The following is a 22,476-nucleotide window of genomic DNA, read 5'->3' on the forward strand; positions in this document are numbered from 1 at the left end:
CAAAAAGTTTGAGAATCACTGATCTATATCAAGGGCCTATGTTCAGTTGATGGCCATGATTGGAAACAAAGCTTTCCCTCCAGCTAAAATGAAGCCCTGTTCCACTCGGTTGTGTGATTCTAATTAAGTAGCTGAGACCTGAACCTTGAAAACTGCAGCTTAGGAAGCTTTCTATGTTTGTTTCTGGATGGGAGGTAGATTAAATGTGAGTATACGAAGAGTAAGACAGCTCACATTGAGACATAAAGTGAGGATTAAAGTATCATTATTTTGAAAATTGGATCCTGGCAGTCAGCAAGGGCCCCCGCCACTATTCATCCATCACCAAAGGGCTCCCTGCCAGCCTGAAGGGCCCTAAATGCTTCTCTCTTCAATTTGGGTTTAAGATCAGTCATCTTCAGAGCAAGGATATCTTTTACACTGAGGCTGCGAGGCCTTCTTTAGCTTGCTCTGCAGCTAGTACGATGTGGCACACAGTGAAAAGTGGGCGGCAGGCTGGAGAGGGAGGCACTTAATTCTTTGCCCCGGACATTAGCTGACCCTTCAGCAATGACTTTACTCTCATTAATACTGGAAACCAGGGCTGTCAACTACAGCAGGCTTTGCTCTGGAGGCAACGTGTATCGAGGACACATCTCATTCACAAGTTTCTGCCTGTCCTCATCTTAGTAGCTGAGTTACCCCCATTTGTGTTACTCTCAAATTAGCTTATTAATCAAACAGTATTTTCTGTTAAGTGCCCAATATTGACTTAGATACTCTATATTAAACTATTTCAAAACACAATTATTACCCACAGTAGCGTAGTTGGGGAAATGAAATACATACATGTGAAGCATTTAATGAGAAATCAAGTGTCAAATAATTAGTAGAACTGTGTTGTCCAAGACATTTAGAAAATAAGGCACATAAGAAGGCACAAATTCTATAGCAATACACACATTCAAGAGAAATTAGAGAAGAAAAATAATCAGATGTTCCTCTCTTACTTTTTTCCCCAATGGGTCCTTTTATCTCAAGTTCTTCATATTTCTAGAATAGGCCCACATTACATGGAGACTAAAGCAGCACGGAGGAAGAAGCTCTATCCTGAAGTTAAGAGGGGCCTTCCAAGGGATGTATGAAATAATCTGATGGAAAAGACATTACTCTTTGCTGTGACTGTTCTGGAGCCCATTTTCCTTCAAAAGATGGCTCACAAAAGTAGTTTCTGTAGTAAATACTTTTATTTCCTTTCTGGTATCAGTGGAGGAATGCTGACAATTTTGGTAGGATTTTCAAAAAAGCAGAGGGAGTCAAATCTCAAGATATATTTGAACGTCTTTCTTAACCAAAGAGAGAAAGATACATTAAGAACGGTTACAACCAAATACTGATTTCATTCCTGTTGCTTTTCTAAACTCATTGGAAAGGCTGCCCTTTAGTGACTAAAAAAACACTCAGTATTTATAAGAAACACAACTCCTGAAAGGGGACAGACTCCAGGAGAAAGGTAGTGAGGTGGAAAGTTTAAATCTACCGTTTGCCACAACGTACAGCCCCATCTTACTCTCTTTTACTCACACACACACACATATACACACTCCTGATTACTAAATCTGAACCTCCACCACTTGTATGTGAAGTTGCTTCCATGGTCTCTGTTGCAACTCTAGGATTTTTATCCACTGAAATACCTTTTTCAAGAAGGCCTGGTCAAGTGCACTAGATGATTCAACTCTTGGGATTTTAAAAAAGCTATAGTGTTCTTTTTGAAAAGGAAAAAGTAGGAAAGAAAGACATGTAACCAAGCACTTATTTTCTGAGGAGAAAGTAACAAATCCTACGAAACAGAATGCCTTAGGGAAGCTAGTCACGTACATGTGGTTTCCTTGATAATTATAAATGTTCACTTATGAAATTATTATTAACATTCTAACTCACTTCACTTTTGCAATTAGTGTAATTAGGGATAGTCATATTTAGGCAATTATATCAAACATATGATCTAGTAATTACATTTTAAATGATTGTTCAGGCTAACTCAAAGTGGAAATATTTCTAAGGCACTGTATTGTTTAGGGAGACTTGACGCCTACAAGATACTTTAAAAGAAAAATAGCTATGTCACTACTTGATTTCTGGACTAGTCAGACATTCCACATAAGAAGAAAGGACTAGAGTGTCTTTAAATTAGAGCCAGCCTAAGTACATCAGTTTGGGAGCCCAGGTATTACTTATTTGTCACTTTGTAACCTGCTATAGGACCTCAGAACTCCCACTATTCTGTAAACCTTACAAGAAAATTCTCTAGAATCACCCACCCTATTTTGTAGAACTCTTTTTTAAATGGTCAAATTACCAGCTTTGCAATGCCAACTACGAGAAGAGAAAGGTCATGTATTTTCATGGTGCAGATTTAAATTTTTAGGCTGCAGGGGTCTGGAAAGAATCTTTTCTTTTCATCTCTAAATTTAGATCACAGTCCAAGCAGCCATCATGCAAGGAAGTGCATGCTTATTATCAAAGAGCAGATGTTGGCCACTGGCAAAGCAAATCCCTACAGCTCCCAGATTCTAAACCTACGCTGGTGTTGTTTTTCTGTGAGTGTGTTCTTAAATTGGGGTCAGTTGGGAGGAAAAAGTATTCTGATTACATTGTGGAGAGGGAACCAACAAAATTGCACTGTACTTAGTTTAAACTTAGAAAGAAATTTATAATGCTCACACTTACAATGGCAAAAGAAAAATAATTATGTGCATCTAAATTACGTACACTTATTTTTAAATTTTAGGTGATTAAAAAGTCAGCTTGTGGTATGCTGTAAATGCTCTGGAGACATTAACAGGTGGCAGATCATTTCTAACTATAAGAACAAGTATATTTTGACCTCTGCTCTCTTCCTCCCTGTAGTAGGCTGAATAACGGATCCCGAAAAGATGTTCACCTCCTAATTCTCAGAACCCGTGAATACGTTACCTTACATGGGAAAGACACTTGGCATATGTGATTCAGTTAAGGATCTTGAGATGGGGAGATTATCCTGGATTATCTGGGTGGGCTCAATGTAATCACTAGGGTCCTTACCAGAGGGAGGCAAGAGGGTCAGAGTCAGAGAGATGCGATGACAGAAGCAGAGATCAGACTGGTACCATTGCTAGAAGGGGCCACTAGTCAAAGAATGCAGGAGGCCTTTAGAATCTGGAAAGGTAGGAAACGGATTCTCTCCTAGAGCTTCCAGAAGGAATGCAATGCTACTAACCCATTTTAGACTTGTGACCTCCAGAACTGGGTGATAATAAGTTTATGTTGTTTTAAGCCACTAAGTTTGTGGTAATTTGTTACAGCAGCAAGAGGAAACTAGTACACTCCCACTGATAGAAAGTCCTAGGTTGAGGATATTTGACTCCTTTCCCGAAGCTACAAACCAGACTGAAGAGTCTTGGTGAGCAGGCTACTACGGAAGTGCCCACAGAAGCTGGGACCTGAGAGAGATCAAGTTTGCTAAGTTTTTGCTGAGGTGACTGGAGTAAATGACAGGGCTGCTGACACAACCGAAGACTGTCTGGATCTGGCCCAGAGCTTGTGTCAAACCAGAACAATGTTAAAGGCAGAGAGCACCGACTGGGGAACTGCTATGGCCCATTAGGTAACGTACACAGATCACAGACAGCATACTCTCTAGTTCCCATAACGTAGCTTCTCAGCCTTTACTCTCCCTTTGAACTTCAAGGCGAGAACTGCCTACATCTCAACACCAACCACTGAGTAAATGAAAGATGCTAAGATGCTAACCATCATGACATAAGGCATATTCCTGATCACATATCCAGCATCCATTTGTCTCTCTTACTTCTTAACAGAACCCTGATTTTGTACAGATATCTGTCTCTCTACCTTATGGCCCATGTTCCTCAGTGAAAGCTGCCTCAACCCTGCTCCAAAGGTGGGCTCTGCTGACTTAAGTCAACCAGCACATCTTATTTTCTAGATCACACTCATTGGTTCATGACTTGGCCTGTGACCAAGTTCTCCAGTCGAAGGTGATCTCAGGATCCTTGCTTTGAATACCAGGGCAGAAGAAACTTTCTTGTTTTTCCTTCGGACGCTGCAGTGCATGGATGTGAGGCCCAGAACTGTGGCCACCATCTTGCTCCATTCTCTCTTTTCCAGGGCAGAGCTGGGACATGGAACAAGATGACTGGGGAGAGTGAGCAGAGCCCACTCTCTCTGGGTTAACTCAACCCAGCGGCTGGCTCCACCTCTAAACTTCCAGGTACTCCAGTCAATGAAGTCCCTTATCGGCTACTCTACCTGAGTTGGGTTTTCTGTTCTTCTTTACTGAAAGCATCTGAAATGATAAATATGGAGATGAAGTTCTTATGACCATACTTTGTATTCTCACTTCAGAAGCTGAGAAGTATACAAACTTCTAAGTACTAGAACATTAAACTGAGCACTATTTTATTGAATTCTTGTACTCCCTAGTCCCATCCCACAATGTAGGAACTATTATTATTCTCATTTTACAGACAAGGAAACTGAAACATAGAGAGGTTAAGAACCTAGCCTAACATCACAAGTAGTAAATGACAGAGCTGGGATATAAACCTCGGCTCCTGAAATCTAAACCCATCGACTTTACAATCTTAGAGCTGCTTACTTTCAAAAGCTTCATAAAATTCAAAAAAATAGCTATCTTTATTAATGCTTTAAATTTATATTATACTGTTTAGATGCTCTCTTAATAAACTATGAAATAGATCCAGAAATAAATCATGAAAATCATAAAGCTTTAGCTCTTTTTCTAACAGACTCTGAGCTGGGCAGATTACTCACTTTCCAAGAGCCTGGATTTCTTCACCAATAAAATGAAGTTAGCAATATAAAATTCACGTTGAAGAAAATGAATGTAAATGTGGGGTAGTGACAAGAGTGCTGAGTACTTTGTTCCAGCTCCGCTTGTGTGACCTTCGTGAGGTTGCTTTATTTCTCTGTGTCTCTGCTCACTTCTTGGAAGTCCAGTCACTTGTGGCTTAATATTCTAGGATTCCATGTCTATCTGAAAGGGTTGTACTAATTTATTAAAATGGCAAATGAATACCTATGGCTTCATTGGGTTAAACTGATGAGCAACAAGAATTTTACCACCACATTTTAACGCCAACCAGCCCCATCATGATGTTACCCAGCTTGCTTTTACTAATAGTAAAACTTGAGATTGAAGAAATAAAACCAAATCTTAAAATTCCAGTGATTACTGACCACGGTAAGTAGCCATTATCAAAGCATCGCCACACACCGCTGATTACTTATGTCGAGGAGATGAGGTGGCAACTTGATGGCCTTTTTGATGACTGTCCTGATTGCTGGTGGAGCCCTTCCCATGTCAGGGGTCACATGGCACAGTAACACCCCCTAGATTTAGCGGGGAAGATTTACTGGGGAAGGCCTCATGCCCTCCATGCCCAGGGCTTCCTCTGGGCTGAAGGTCTGGTCTGTATTACAAAGTGGCCAAATACCTACACTTTCCTAGCAGAGAAGGTCAGGCAGAAAGTTAAACCCATCAAGTCCAAGGAGACCTGGAAAATTCATCACACTAACTTCTCTGTGCTTTCCTGGTGCCTCTCTGGCTCAGGCTGTGCAGTTGGTACCTTTTTTGCTTCATTTCACGGGAACAAGGATGCTGTCGGGATCACTGAGAACAAGGTTACAAGGCTTTGAAAACTGAAAGAAAAAGCCTGGGAAGACAATTTGGAGCACTGTTCCTGGGTGTCATGGCTCCGTTTACCATGTGTCATCAGGGCCCAACGAACAGGCACTGGCTGTCAGACCCGAGAGGCGTGCGATGGTGGCAGGCCAGCCCCAGGCTTCGCAGCAAGCAGCTGAACATTTAAGAAGGCAGCCAGCTCTCATTCATCCCGGCTCTCTATTTAATTTTTGGACGTGTACACTTATTTCCTTCTCTAGTGGCTTCATTGGCTGGGGAATAAGGGTAAAAGTTCAAGCTGCTTGCTAGAATATTCTACTTCTCATTACAATAATAGTAGCCAATGTTTACTAAGGGCTTCCCGTGTGTCAGACCCCGTGCTAACCCCGTACCTGAATTATCATCTAATCCTCACAACTACCATGTAAGAATAGAAAAGACAGACGTGGTAGGAAGCGTGTTTCCCCAACAATGCTGGCCATTATTAGCCCGATTCTTACCTTTTTTTTTTTTTAGGCAAAGAAATAGTTCAATTTAATAAGCATACAAATTTCCTATAAATAGGTGGGCTGCCGAGGCAACTGTGGGAGTGAGTGCTGTACAGGAGAAGGAGCATTGGAGACGGAGACACCTGCCTCTATCCACAATTGGCGTGGACCCCACAAACCGCTCCAGTCAGGCTGGCTGGGCTGCCCTTGATCTTGGCTCTTACTCTGTGCGTGGACAGTTGTGTGGCAGCGGATTTTTCTGCTAAATCCATTTCTAAATTTCCCTCCCTCAGTGGTTTTCTACCTTGGCCAGAGCCTCCCTATCTGTGAGGGTGGAAACAAGTATGGCGGCAAACTGCATCATCCCACAACTGTTTCCCAGCCAGCAGACACCACTAACCATCAGAGGCAGCCCTGCAAAACACTGGCAAAACTGCACTTGGGCGCTGCGGCCAGATTCTGCCAGTCCATCTCCGTAGCCCCCTGGGGTCTCATCCATCATATGGAGATAATTAGCCTGTTGTTTTTGAAATCAGTTAACCAGCCTCATAATCACTTTCTCAAAAACATTCAAGCGATTAAAGACCGATGATGACAACGGGGAAAACAGCAGCGAGAACAGATGATGTTGCTGCTGTGTTAGGGAAGGAAATCCTTGAAATGAAGATGGAACAGAGATGCGATTGCAAAGGACTCAGGGGCCTGAGGTTTCTGTCTTTACTCTGCTGGGAAAGTAATCTGACTGCTTTTATTTTAGTTTCTATGTCTATTCAGCATGGAGCATAAACCGATTATGAGGCAAGCCAGCGGCCAAGTGTCCTCAGTATCTGTGCTTCCCTATCCTCTCCCTCCACCCCTGCTCCCCTCCCAGCCATCCCTGCACACTTCTGAAAGAGCATGGGCCCTGGATATGGAGCATGAGTCCAATCTTGGCTGCTTTCTTACTTGTTGCAAGAATCTCGTCCAAATTATTTTTCTTCTCTCAGGCTTAGTTGCCTAGTGTACAAAATGGGAACCTGGCTGTCACTATATCCGGTTGTTTGCTGTGAGGATAACAGTAGATGAGGTGATGTGAAGCCTCTAGTAGAGTATCTGACACCAACTAGTAGTTCCTCTCCTCTGACAACCAAATTCTCTTTTCCATCACTAAAAGCCAGGCTGCCAACGGGCAGGCCAGACCCTGACTGATCCAACAGATGCGGGATACGTGTTATATATCTATTGCTGTGAAGCACTGGACCGGGAGCCACTGATAATCAGAATGAGTTCTGATCCCCGCTTTGCCATCCATCAGGTGGGCAAGCAGCTAACTATCTCAGATTCTCCGTTTCCTCCTCTCTAAGCTACAGCTAATGATGCCTATTTTGTCTGCCACGCAGGCTCTCTAGGCAAATGAGACTAGGTGTGGAAAATCTTGCGATTTCTATGGAGCTAAATAAAAGTAAAGCTCTGCCCCTCCACTCTATGTGTGTTAACACCCACCTCTCATGAATCCGTAAAGACCATCTGTAACAGCTTCCTCTTCCTCACACTTCTAAGTGGTTGCCAAGAGATGCCAGCTCTACCTTTATAATGTGTCTGACAGCTGGAATTCACTTTTTGCTGTTAATGTCTGTATTAGATTTTTATTGCTACTGTGACACATCACCAAAAACTTAGTGGAAAAACAACACACATTTATTTCCTTACAGTTCTGGACATGAGAAGTCTGACCCAGACCTGGGCTAACCCCAGAGCTCTAGCCTCTAGAAGCTTCCTGCATTCCTTGGCTTACGGTCCCCTTCCTCTAGGAAACTTGAGCCATGACTTCCCATGCCCCAGTGCTCTGGCTCTCTTCTGCCACCTTCTTTCACTGATCACTTTCGCTCTTGTGATTACTCTGGGTCCACTTAGTAATCCAGGAGATTTCCCTATCTTAAAGTCAGCTGACCAGCAACCTCAATTCCATCTGAAATCTAAATTTCCCTTCGCCATTTAACCTAACATATTTGTAGAATCCAGGGATTAGGACATGGGTATCTTCAGAGGCCATTATCCTGCCTATGACACCACCCTCATTCAAGTCCTCAGAACCTCTCCTCTAGAGCACGGCAGGGACGTCCCAGTGGGTCTCCACACCTCCAACGTGTCCCCCTGCAGTCCTTTGGGTTGTTATCTCGCTAAAACAGAACTGACTGCTGCCTAGGACAGTGCCCGAGATATGGAGGTGATCAACAAACATGTTAATAGCCAAAAAGAGTTAAAATTAAGTGCTTGCTCTGTGCCAGGCACACTTTTAAGCACTTAGCATATATAAACTAATTTGATCCTCACATCAACCAAATAAGGTAAGTATTAATGCCATGTCCATTTTACAGACGAAGAAACTGAGGCACAGAGAAGCTGTCACATGCTCAGTCTCACAGATTTTATGTGGCAAGGCAAGACTGTAAGACCAGGCGGCCTAACTTTAAATGCCTGTGCTCATACCTACCTCAGCATTCTTGAGTAAATGAATAATTTAGTCCTCAAGAAACTTCCATAGCCACTATCTACAGAGGGCAGGACATTATTGTATAAATAATATGGATGGGAATTAGACTCAGGAGGACAAAGGTTTGAACTTTAATGCCACCACTGTGTGACTTTGGAAAGTTACTTAATCTGTCTTTACTTGAGTTTCTTCCATTGTCAAATGGGAATAAAACTGTCTATCGCATATTGTTGTTGTGAGAATTAAATGGAGGTGATACTTATAGGAGTGCTTAAGACAATGCTTAGGGCACATTGGGTATTGTGTAAGTGTGAACCCCACCCTCCCTGCCACCATAAGGCCAAGCAGTATTAAATACATGGGCACAACAATACATCACACTCTAAGACCAAATACAGATTAACACTGGACTTTTCAAGACACTCTGTTCTAACACTTCCCTACCTTGCCACTCTGCCCCACTCTATTCTTCTCATAATTCAGCCAATTTCAGTGCCTTGCCACTCCTGGAGTATGAGATTTTCTGCCTTTGGGCCTTTGTGGAAGCAGCTCTTTTCATCAAAAATACTTCTCCCTTCTTATTGTATCTACCCATCTACATTCTTCATGGACGCTTTCCCAATTCCCTCCTCTGGCCACCTACTGTATTTCATCTGCACTTTTATTATAGCACCTCTGACCTCATGATTATATTGAGTTGCCTGTCCACACTCATTTCTTCCTTTGTCTGTAAGGTTCTTCTTTACTTCATCTTTGTGAACCTCAAATGACTAACATGCACTGGAGGTCAAAAAGATTTGTGCCATGATCCGAACGTGGAAACAAGTAAGATGTGGTCCCAGCACTAAGTCCCAGTAAGGAAAACAAACATGTCCATAGATACCCCACATAAGGTGGCAAGTCACACGTACCCAGTTAGAAATTCCACAATATGGCAGGGGAAGGAGGATGAGGTTGAAAGAAAGACTTTATGGAGGAGGCATCTGTGTGTGTGTGTGTATGTGTGTGTGTGTCTTGGAAAGAGGCTGCTCGGAGAGAATTTAAAGAGCCTCAGAAATATTGCCTGAGCACTACAGATGTACCTACTGCTAAGTTCTTTTACTTTGTGTGTGAGTATTTGTGTTGGGGCCCAGGACTTATTTTGGTGGTGAACAGTAGACTTTTTTCCCTCCTCAGCATTAAAAACTGCAGCATTTATGTGGGGGAGAATTTTGATCTAGGGCTCTTAGGCCATTCAGTGAATGGGCAAGAGCTGACACAAATAGCAGCTTTCTTCGTAGAGAGAAGATGATGAAAAAATCTCCCATGGGGAAAGCATTCAGCGAATGACAGAGATCAGGCATGTGCCACTTTGGATCTGTAAAGTGACAGGTGATTTTCATTTTGTTAATTTTAGAATTTAGCAGAAATAGCTGGTTGGCTTCTTCTGGAGGAATAACTCAGTGGCTACAGATTATATTCAAGGAAACCCTGCTTAAACTGTAGGTGTGAGAAGCACTGGCCTAGAACTAACAGGTGCAAGATTTTCTAAGGAATTTGCTGGATTGGGATATTAAAAAGAAATGTGACTTAATATAGTGAGTTGCTATTATTAGATTTGTTTACCTCTTCATCATCATATGATCTTTTGATAAGATTGTAACAGCTGTCATTGACAATATGGCTTGGAGTAAGTTTAGGCAAATCCCTGTAACATGGAGTCAGCTAGCAGGATACTCATGAGTTTCAGGTCACTGTGGTTTTCTCTTCCCTAGAAAAGTTGAGGCTCCCCTGCAGGTTATCTGGCCAACACCAACGGCTCATACAGGAGAAATTGCACCACCTACCCTGAAAACTCTGAGTCTAGATCCTTGGGTTGATCAACTTTTTGATGTTAAGAGTTTGACTTCTATTGGGTTCAGACTTCCTACCTATAACAATAAGTCACAGGAGTGGGTTACCTCACAGATGTAGTAAGCAAGATAAAAAGATGATGGTTTTAAAAAGCCATTCTGTATGTAATATTTATGTTGGGGGCTCATGCTGTATACACTGATAAATTCTTTGGCAAGCTTCACAGGACAATGGAAAGAACGTGGAATCAGAGTCAGAAGACCTCAATCAAGTCACAGCTTTACTCATCTCGGTTACCTTGGGCTGGGGACATCCAGTCACCCTGAAATTTTTCTGGAACCAGGTAGGGTGGAAAGAATAAATGAATGAACAAGTATCCCTTAATTCTTCTGAGTCCTATTTTCATCAACCACACAACGGAGGAGTGAAAAAAACTAAAAGCAGTCAACTAATATATGTAAAGTCTTTGGTAAACTGTCAATTCACTATAGCATATTATTCTCATCATCTATACTTTTAATATTTTATCAAATGCAAGGGTAAGAGAAATCAAACAAGCAATAACATAGACAAAATTACCAATATTTTAAAGGATTTGACCCCTTTATTGCAACTGGCTATGTACTCAGAAACATTGTTTCCATTTGATCAAGTTAAAAACAATTTTAGAGGTATGGCAGTTCAACCATTCCCAAGATTTCCTCTTAAAATGTCAACCCTGAGTGAAGAGCTTTATGTCTCTGGAACATTTGGCTGAGAACCCATATGCTGACAACCAGACACGAGGGACCACCTTCTATTTCTTCTTCTGGGACTCCAGGATAGACTTAGGACACAAAGCTCGAACCTCTCATAATTCTGCTTGTGGAAGGGATGCAGCATGGGGTGAAGACAAGGAGTCTCATCCTGAGGTGGCCTTTCAGGTTTGCACGTTCTACCAGAACAGACAGAATGTGGTCTTTCTGCCTGCGGCCAAAGTAGCTGTGCTAAAAACTGCAATCCTGGGAGCCTGAACACCATTCTGAGCGTTAGGGAGACTTCACAGAGCCAAGTGATTGAATCTGACTGACTCCGTTTACCTAACATGAAATGGTCACCTTGTAGGACCCCTAGCCATGACATATTCTGTTAGAAAGAAGGTAAGAAGGAAGCATCTACTTTCAAAATAGACTCTCAGCAGGTAATATGGGTCAGCTCAGTCTATTTTTGTTCTGCTTGGGCAGTAACCACAAAGGGAGTCTAAACTCACTTTTTTGTGGCTTTGAATCCTGTTGGCATGTCCTCACCAAAGACCCACCCTTTCCATGGTGACGGACAGGACTGATCAAGGGTTGCCAGTACAACTGCTGCCACGTACGCCATACATTCTCCCAGAGGCTTCCACACTTCTGCTGATAAATGGTGAGGAGTTTTTCCCTTCAGAGACATTCTGACAAAGATGGAAGGTCAATATAAAGGGCAATAAGACGTATGAACCCCAAAGCAGTGTTTTCAGACAAACCGATCATATCTTGACAGTCTATTGCTCTAGTCTATGATTGGAGAGCATGTTCTAAGATGGATAGGAACAGGGAACAAGATAAAAGGCAACTATAACCTGGGAAATTCTTCTTTAGACAAATGAAATATTTGCAGAATCTGGTACTAAAGAGCAGACTGATCGTATATAATATGTAGACAATCTTCCTCTTGAAATATTAATGGTTTATGGATAGTAAACTGCCTTGTAGAGAAAATTATGATCTTGTTTCAACATGGGTAAAAATGGTAGGAATCATCTATGCTATAAAGATTAGAGAAATGAATTTGGACAGGGTTCGGGAATGTTGAAAAATAGAAGGTCAAAGTTTTCTAAGATGCAACATTATGAAAATCATGGCCAAAACCCAAAAATAATCCCCCAAACCCTACATCCTACTTCCTTTGCTCCCCTTTTATTTCCTTACTGGGGCAATTTTCAAAGCTAAGGAACCACAAACAAAAGTGACAGAAACAATTGTTAGAAGAGGAAGACTATGGAAACATAAGAGAAAGAAGAACAGAAACCTGTTTACAGGCATTTTTAAGTAGACAGACAAAAGCAGACCCAAACAATCTCTTAGGTTTCAGAAGATTCCGAAAGTAAGTTCCTTAAGTCAGAAGAAAAGCATAGCCCCAAATATATAACAATAACTACCACCAATTATGAGAGAATGCCCAGATGCTTCCTTTGAAGCTAAGCAGCCCATCTCTATCTTACAGTATTTGTTAGAAAGCCAATTACCTTAATTAATCTTAGAAGAGCACCGCGTTGGGAGTATTGTGATTGAAAGGCACTGTCACTTACTAGGGCATCTCTCTTCCTCCTCCGTCGGCTGCTCCTTCTCTGGCTTGGGAGGGCCTTTGATTTTATACACCAAGGCACAGAGTTTTCCAGTCCAGGAGGTGTCTTCCTCCTCCTCTTCCTCTTCCTCCAGGGGAACCCCTAGCAAGTCACAGAATGGAGTGAAAACCTCAAACAATACAAGAAACCACCTATGATTGAAAGAACATAAAAGACTGCTCCCCACTCTTCTGGAACTTTCTAAACATACCATAGGCAGCCTCCCATAAATATTTATCTACCTAATGTGTTTTGGCAAGTTTTTTAAAAAGATGATTTCTTGTGTACAAGAACATGAAGCAATTTCAAGCCCAAGACTTAACTTTCCCAAAACTATATCCAAAATGGGCTCTAGAGTCTCTACAAAGAAAGAGTTAACATTGAATTACTTCAAATGAAAAGATCATCTCTTATCCATATGTTACTCAATTCACCCTGTACAAGCAGCACGAAGGCTGAGAGCCACTCAAAACCAGCAGATACACATCAAAGTAGGGATTGCTGGCTTAGAATCCCTAAGGGCAGAAGTTACCATACTTACATCACTTAAAAGCTAAAAAGCAAAGAGGATCAGAATCTAGGCTCAGTCAGGAGGAAAGTCCCAACTATCTAACTTTAAGTAAGCTGGGGGAGGTTTATATAAGGATCATTTATTTTCTTTCCTTCCTCAGAGACCCAGTTCCTACTCTTATACCTCAGCAAAATTGCTTCTAGATAGAAGGAATTTCAGTCATATATTACGTGAGGATTATTTCCTACTTCTTCTCTGGCCCAAATAGTTTGGAGAGAATCATTTCCTGAAGAATTAGTATTGTAATTTTAAATAGAAAACTAACTTCCCAACCCCCTACCAACTTCTAAAGAAGGAATCAGGAGTAGACATGTTGTTGATAAAGCTTTTATCGGGGAGGCTCACCACAGTGAATGAGAAGGTCCTCATGGAAGTCATAGAGCTCCTCCCGGATCTCTTCTGGGCAGGGGCAGTTCTCTCCCAGTTGAAAGTTAAGAAGCATGTTGATCTTTGAGGGACAAAGAAGAATGGCTGGTTGGTTTTCAATGTGGGTCAGAAGAACTCAGATCCTGCCTTAGACAGACACCTATCATTCTTTGCAAATTTTATTTAGCTCAATCTTTTTTGTAAAGATGGCCAACATTTAAAAGTAGCTTTTACTTTTTTTCTGATTATGAAGGTAATTTATTAATTGCACAAAATTTAGAGACAACCTAAGAAGAAAATTTACTGAGATCTCACCACTCAAAGATAACCACTGTTAATATTTACTTAATATCTTCCAGTCTCTATGTACGCAGATTAAGATCATACTCGAGCCAAAGTTTTTTGAAACCTGATTTTTCCACTTGACAATTTATTTTGAGCATTTGCTTAACCTGATTTTTAATGTGTGCATTGCCTTTTATCATATGGATGAATAGCAATTTAAGTAAAATATATCATAACAGATCACTAATTTAAGTTGTTTTCATTTTTTATTTTTATAAATCAAGTTGGTTTGAATTTCCTTTTAGACAATTTTTGTTCACATCTCTGATCATTTTCTTAGGATAAACTCCTAGAAGCAAAATGACTGGATCAAAAGGTTTGTACATTTTAATGGCTTTTGATATGAATTGCCGAATTGCCCTCCAGAAAGCTCACAACAATTTGCATTATTACCAAATTTATACAACAGTGTGTATTACTTTGCCATCTTCATTACGGTAATGGGAGTTAACACATTTTCAAGTATTTTCCAATTTAACGGGTGAAAAATGTCATATCCCTATTGCTTTAATTTGCATTTAATTGGTGAGGGTGTTTTTCCACACATAAGGTCCACTTTTATTTCATATTTTATAAATTTCCCATCCATGATCTTCCTCTATTTTTCTGTTGGGTAGTTATCTTTAAAAAAATTAATTGGTGAGTACTTTGCACATCTCTAGATTATTAACTCTTTGTAACATATACTCCAAATATATTTCCCAGTTTTTAGTGAGCTTTTAATTTTCTTTATAGGATTTTTTTTCGACATGAAGGTTTTGTGTTTTGCAGTCAAAATATTATCTTTTCCTTTACAATTTTGTCTCCAAGATTCTTAACTGTTTTTGTGCCATGGACCACTCTGATGGTCTGGTCAAACCCACAGATTGGTTCTCAAATTAATATTTTAAAAACATAAAATAAAATATATGGGATTACTCAGAGAAACAATTGTATTGAAATTCAGTTATCAAGATCATAAAACAAATTTGTGATATAGTAACATAACGTACTTGTTTATTAACTCATTGGACAAAAAGATCTAGTGGCAGGTCTCACATCCACTGTAATCTTGAAGTGGTGATGAACGTAAATGATGTTTCAAGATATTATAATCACTGTTGTGATATGAAAAACTGTGTAATTTATGTTTTTAATAAAGGCAGGTACTTGCTTTGCTGCCAACATCAATACTTGAAAAAAATGTTATCAAAGGTTAATGAAAAGTGTGAAAATAAAGCTGTTATTCATTTCCCATTCAGATTCCTGGCTGTCTGAATTCTTCCCGCAGACTTATGACCCCAGGTTAGTGAACACTGGGAGGGACTGAAGCAACAACTAGACGTAATCTTGTCCATTTTGCTGCTGTAGGCAGGGTAACCCAAACACCAGGTGAAGGGATATTTTCTCTTTCTGCTTAGGATTCTAGGTTAAAAAATTTTGCAATCTCTTTTATTAAATCATGAACCTTATTTAGTATTGTTAGGAAGATCCTTATTCAAAGCTTTTACTGCAAACCCGTCTTTGGAAGTAGGTAGAGGTACTGTTTGTCATAAAATAATGTTCATAAAACAAGTTGGAAAAGTAACTTTTGTATTGTTCCACAATGCCAAATTATGTAATTATATCAACAACATACATTGACTGGTTGTTTATTAAATAAAACTATGACTTGAAGATCTGGTTTCAGAGTCAGAAAATTACTTTCCTTACTGAAAGATCTGTCCTTTGGTGGAACTCTTAGGAAGCAGTGGCCCACCAGCCTGCAGAGCATAAAACCAAAAGGGGAGTGAGCTGGATTTTCTGCTGCAGGTCAGACCCTTTAATGAAGCCCTTTTGTAAGTGAAAGTCTTGCTGACTGTGCTTGGCTAATTTGCCAACAACCACTGAACTAACCTTAGTTTTACCTTCTTTTGCAAGAAGTTACATCCACAAATATGTTTTTTTTTCTCTCTCTGAATACTGTATGGATATAGGGCTGAAAACCTCTATTTTCTCCTCAAAGGTTATAGAAGAATGAGGCAATCATCACTGTTTTAAAATTCAAATTCCTATGCATCCTATTTTCCAAGTGATTCTGCATTGTTATCCTCTAAAATTGATCACAATTCTCCCCATCCTTTGTTGACATTAAATTCTTAATTATTTAGGGAGTTCTAGGGGTAGCTTCCTTCTAGAAATGAACACTGTGGGAGGGGTGGCAGATGGGACAGCTGAGTCTCATAACAGTTAGTGTCCCTTCTTTCATTTCCTTCCTGACCAGCAGCCCCCAGCATCGCATGGAAACGTGCGAAAAATGTAAATTCTTGGGCCTCACCCCAGACTATGGGATCAGAAGCCTAAAAGGTGGGACCAGCAATCTGTGTGTTATGAAGTCCTTCTGGTGATTCTGACGTCTGCACAAGAATCACTGGTTTAATCACGAGGGAAGAATTTCTTGAGTTCCGGACTTCTGAAGTAAGTCTGAAATGATTGTTCAGAGGATTGTTTAGAAGGCTACAGGAGGAAGTGATGCAGGCCCTGGGGATGGCAGAAGAGAAGGTCAGGAGGCAGAATGGGAAAGGAAGGGTGGAACCAGGATCACGAGCTATGTCCATGAGGATAGTGTTAGATGGATAACTCAGTCCTGGCTGGGTTAAGGAGATGCCAGAAAACAGGGTCACTGACAGAAGGTCATAGAACACGGCATGAGGCACATGCAAATACCTCTAACATTAAAACTAATGCTAGCGTGTAGTACTTACAGAATGTTTACTATAAAGCAATCTGAGTAAATTATCTCATGGGATCCTCACAAGAACCCTGAGAGGGAGATTCACACATTATCCGCATTTTGCAGCTAAAGAAACTGAGACGTAGAGAGACGACACGCCTAAGACCACACAGTGAGTGACGGCGGAACCAGAACGAGAGCCATGGTCTGAAGCCAACACTAGAGTTCTAATTACCACATCATCTGCCTTCCCATTATTCACAAACATGAGCCAGTATTTGCCCAGTGAAGTGGGGAACGTTCACACCTGCTGCCAGTCTAAAAGTAGCCTGACAACATTTGTAAAGTAATTCACACGCACTGCATTGTCCTCAGCACAAATTACCTACTCCCATCAATCCCAAGGGCCTTCTCGTTTTGCCTCTAGCAAAGACATGATAATCTCTGCTTGCTCTTTTCAAGGCCAGTATCATTCAATTGAATCTCTTAAAAGCCAAGATATGTGGCTCATTTTTAAGCTAATATGAATATCTGTTCTATAAAATAGGTTAGGAAAGTAACTGGACCAAGTTGTGGTTGTGCCATTAATACAAAATGGTGGTAGTTATACTGGAAACAATTTATGGAGAGACTGCTTAGTAAATATATATAAGAGCTGAAGATCTGGTTTCAGAGAAAGAAAATGCATTTCTCCACAGAAAGACTTTCTCTTTTGAACACTGAGGGTGCAGTGGCCAAGGAGCCTGAAGGACATACATGAGCAGCTGAGCAGGGGGGACAAATGGAAACTATTATTTTACAAGATGTCCCTCCCTCATTTGCAAATTTCTCACCAGGATATTGACTTTTTTCAAAGCAGCCTTCCTATCTGGGCGAGGTAGACTACAGGGTGGGTAGTATATATAATGAAGACAACACATCACAGAAGAGGACTCACCAGCCCAGTCCTGATCTCCAGGCTTCCTGGGGCTGAGGAGGCTTTGTGGGTGTCTTGGTCACTGGGCAAGGGGCTGTGGGTACTGGGATGAAGAAGACTGTGACCCACTCTCATAAGTTGGGAAACACTGACTGTATTCTGTTGATCTCTGATAGAGAGGAGCGACTTCTGGAAGGACTAGACAGAACTTTTTCTAAGTGGTGGATCCTTGCTGGGTGAAAGTGGGATCCTGACAGTGATCTGGTCTTTGACTCAGTGACGGGGCACAGGTGTGAGCGAGCAAGGGAAGGGAGGGAGCCCTGCCTTAGGTGCAGTATCGGAAGGTTTATTCTCCCACCCAAGATACTTGGCAGATGCTCCTCAGTTGTCATTAGCATAGGACTAGGCCTGTCTCCTGGTGCTGAGCTGGGCTTTTTAGTCTCCCACAGCTCACGTGGCTGCTCCAGGCACAGAAAGGCTTCATGTAACCTGCTTCATAGGGTTCAAGTTCTTCCATAGGAAAGGGCTGGAGGCTAAGGGAGGGGTTCTCACCTGCTCCTGGGGTGGTGAGCGGAACTCCCTGGTCTTCCGGGCAGTTAGGGCTGCAGACATGTTCAGGGCCTGCATGAGCTCATTGTAGCGGAACTTTTGATTTGCCTGGAGCTTGGAGACATAAATGTCGCCAAATGCCACAATGGCCTCCACTCGGTGCTGCAGCTCACAGTCACAGAGATAGCTGAGGAGCTCGCACATCTGCAACAGAAGTGTATATACATGCTAATATAATAACGCTTTATGTACACTGGTGAAGCGGCTATCATCCCCATTTTACAGATGGCAACACTGAGACTTAGGCAATTTAAGTAACTTGTCCAGCGTCACACAGTCGCCATAGAACTCTTACTTGAATCCAAGTTGGCCTGAATCCAGAAACCGGCTCTTCACGGCTGAGGCCAGGAGAAGAACAGGAGAATGGGCCAGGAGAAGAACAGGAGAATGAGCTCATTAAGGACAGAGTCAATCTGCCCACGGAGAGAGAGCAGCATTTCTAAGAGAGCTCTCCCAGGGCTCCAAGCTCAGTATAGAGCCACACCGAATTGCACCTGTGAGTACTGGCTCCTTCCTGAGATCTTCTGGCCCTGGATGATGGGAACTTCAGCCTTTGTTTCCCTCTCCATCTTTCCTTCAGCACTGTTTTTCTGTGATCCATTCTTTAGGATTGTTGTTATTACTCATCTTACCACTATTAGAGTTTATACCAATAAGAAAACAATAGCCATAACTTATTGAGCACTGACTATTTGCCTCACACTGTGCCTGGCACTTGCCATTCTTTATCTCCTTTAATCCTCAATGTGCTTCTGATATTTTCAAAGCAGACGTTCTATTAAGCCACCTCAACTTGACCCCTCACGTGACTAATGGACACCCTCCAGTCCGTCTGGGCACGGACGACAATGCCCCTTGTGGTGCGGTGCTCTCACCTAGCAGGACAGCCTCTGCATGTCTGCACAACTCAGCTCCCACCAGGTGAACTAGTACTCAGAGCTTATACCCATCATACTCGTGTTTATAATTACATTTAATTAAAAATTATGTGAGCCAATCAAATAGGAAAACCAAGTTGAAGGACTAGAGAACATCTGTAAAAGGCAAGTTGTTTTAAAAAGAAATGCTAAAAATTAGGTGTTAGACAACTAAAAAAAATTGGGGGAATCACAAAAATCTAGAAGCATTCTACACTCAGGTTGCTTTCCAATTACCTCTAAATCCATGGTCTACCTTAAAGACCCCCAATCTGGCCTTCGTAGATAGTGTGTGACAGGTGTCATCTATGCAAAAGAGAGGACTCTGTGCCAATCAGGGACTCACATTAAAGAGAAGGTCCTGGCCCTACATTTATATGTTTTAATAAAACGTTTAAGGTGTACACGTAAAATTTGTTATGCTTCTTCTCTATATTCAATGTTTTGATTAACAGACCACTTACCAATCCCATCACATTGGATAAGAGAGCTTCAGCTGCAGATTATTATTATACATTTTATGACAAAACACATTTCATACTGTATTTTATAAAAATACATTAATATTATGTTTTATAATATTATCATCCACATTTTACAAATCACAAAGCTAAGGCTCTGATGGGCCGTTGACTTAGCAAGTTTACATAGCTAGTAAGTGGCTGAGGGATGGCTGAGCCAGGCTCACTCCATGGGACAGACTGTTATACTCTATTCATCTTCATTTCTCTTTTCTTAGTGCTCAGAAGACAAACATTACCGTCTTCAGTGCATCACTGATTCTGGCTTACATCTGGTAAGATTATGTTTTAGGAAACGTTGAAGTTTCCTAGGTGGCGCTAAGGGGGTGGCTCTGAGTGGGCACGACTCTTCTCCTTAGCTCAGATGATAGTTTCTTTGAATGCCAGTGCAACAGGTCCACATCAGCTTGGTGATGGGGGCATGGCAACAAATGAGAGCAAGTGATGTGTGCAGTCACCCTCCGAGCCAGTTTTCTTGGTCTACTCCACAGGCAAAGGCTCCTCCCCCTCTCCAGACAGCATCCCACAAAGCAGCCCTATAGTCCCAAGGGGTAAGAGATAAGATCAGGGCAAATCCACCCCTTGTCATCAGAAAAACAATTCTAAAGCACATGCCTTATTGACAAGGGTTAGTATTTTCATTTTGGCTTGGAGAGACTTAAAGAGTACCCGCCATGTCAAAAACAAGCATGACCAGTGAATGCTCTCTCTTAGCATCTCTGCTACACTCTGGGTTTAGGCCAGTGCCCACAGTCCCAGCCTCACCACCAGGCTGCTCTGTCTCCCTCCCCAGCTCTTTCCAAGGGCAGGAACTTTGCTGCCCTGAGTTACCTGCAGCTTGACGGACTCTGGTAACCGGGTCTGCAATAAGCCTTTGACTGGAGCCTCCTTGCTGGCCTTTTCCCCAGCCTCCACTGCCTTCTCCTCCACCTGGGTCACTTCTTCCTTCTCTGCTCCCTCCTCCGTCTCCCTACTGTGCTCCCCAAACACAGAGGGATCAATCAGGAGGAGGATCTGCCGAACGCTGTCGTCATCAAACACCCCCATGACCAGCAGGGTTCCGACAAGTTTCAGCACGGGCACAAACTGGAACTCCACAGACCCCCCAACAGGGTCCCGGATATGAGCCCCACTGCACTGCACTGCCTCCGTCAGCATGCTCAGTGCCTTTGTCTTGAGAATCTCCAGCGGAATCTCAGGGCTCTGCTTTTGGTGCTCCTCGCTGGTCACAACAAAGCAAGGCGTGGAGAACCTGAACCCTGGCTTGAGGCATGTTCTCGGGCCCACCCCAGGAAGTCCGTGCCTCTTAGACTCATCTGGGTACAGGCGGATTTTCCTGGTGGGGTCGGTGATGGGGATGATGAACTCATTCTTCATCATCAGCTTCCTCTCCTTAGCACTGGCCAGGTGGATGCTGATGAGCAGGTCATAGAAACCAGACCGAAGGAGGCCGGGGAGGTACTTGTTGTCAATGGCGTAGAAGAGCTGAGAGAGGTCCACGTGGCTGCACAGGGCGTAGGCCACTCGGCTGTTTCCCAGGGCGCACACAGCGCTGTAGAGTCTCAGGGTGTGGTAATGGAATTGCATTAGGTCCTCCTGCTCACAGAGCTCCAAGATGTCCACACACCTGAGGACAGGACAAGCCATCAACCACTCCATGGGGAGAAGAATGCACCAGAATTCAGCAGAGTTCGTGCTCTCTGAATCCCTAGGGATCTCACCCAACCCAGTGAAGGCAGAGGGTCCAGAAGGATGGAGGAGTTTCTGCCACACTTTCTCTAGCAGGTTATCATTCCTCTCCCAGTTCTGGTCCACATCTCAGTTTCTGACAATCCTCCTTTTCTAACTACAAGGGTCTCAAATGTCCGTAAGACTTAAAAGACATGGCTTACCAAATATGAAAGTCTTCCTTTTTAGAGAAAACCCCCAAACTGAAAAACATTCAGGTATATAACAGAGGTGACTTGGTCCTCTTATTTGTAGGTTCAAGGAGATCCTCTGTTCCTGATATAACAGCTTCTCAGAAGATACAGCTGAAGCCCTGTGTCAATCTACCATCTACATCATTTGTATAATATCCAGTCTATCATTATCCACGGGGCTTTCCTTCACCTGAAAACAAACACACTTGTCCTCTGTCCAGAGAGGAAACACTCCAACCTGAGCTCAGTTGACATAATCGATTCACTTTCTCCTTCCTGACTTTAGAAGTCTGTTTGCCTGGGTGTTGCTCCCTCATTGTGGGGGCCCAGGGCGTAGGTCTGATTCTTGCTTAGATTTTCCGTTTTCTCTTGCTCCTCACCGTGGATCTGAGGACCCTTTGCAATTGGCTTATTTGGCTGGACTCCTGGTCTCTTCTGTTCCTTCCCTACACTAGCCTGTCCAGCTGCTGCCCATGACCCAGTGGAATACGTAAATGAGAGCTATGCAGGTATCAAATACTTCCACCCACTCCCCATTACTTTATTTTTTTAGTCCAAGAGATCAAGGGGTAATAATATCCATAACAATAAAATTTATTTAATTCTTACTATGTATAGTAACTCTACTAGATTTTACCTACACAATCTCATTTTTTTCTCCCAGTAATCCTCTGGATGGGCATTTATTTTACTGTATTGATGAGGAAACTGAGGCCTGGAGTACATGAGTAACTTAGCCAAGGCCACACAGCCAGAAAGTTATAGCACTGGA

At 42.2% G+C, this 22,476-nt stretch overlaps 1 protein-coding gene across 1 annotated transcript in view; it reads right to left on the minus strand.

Annotated features, from left to right (window-relative positions):
- RYR3 (ryanodine receptor 3) overlaps positions 1–22,476 on the minus strand; it is a 269,878-nt gene that overhangs the window by 146,622 nt on the left and 100,780 nt on the right. Inside the window, 4 exon segments of the mRNA XM_087429068.1 lie at positions 12,810–12,947; positions 13,762–13,864; positions 18,288–18,488; positions 20,614–21,409. Coding sequence (XP_087285194.1) covers positions 12,810–12,947; positions 13,762–13,864; positions 18,288–18,488; positions 20,614–21,409 — 1,238 coding nt within the window.

The sequence above is a fragment of the Ceratotherium simum genome, chromosome 3 (assembly GCF_057802395.1).
Source record: "Ceratotherium simum simum isolate JZ-2026a chromosome 3, ASM5780239v1, whole genome shotgun sequence".
Lineage (NCBI taxonomy): Eukaryota > Metazoa > Chordata > Mammalia > Perissodactyla > Rhinocerotidae > Ceratotherium > Ceratotherium simum.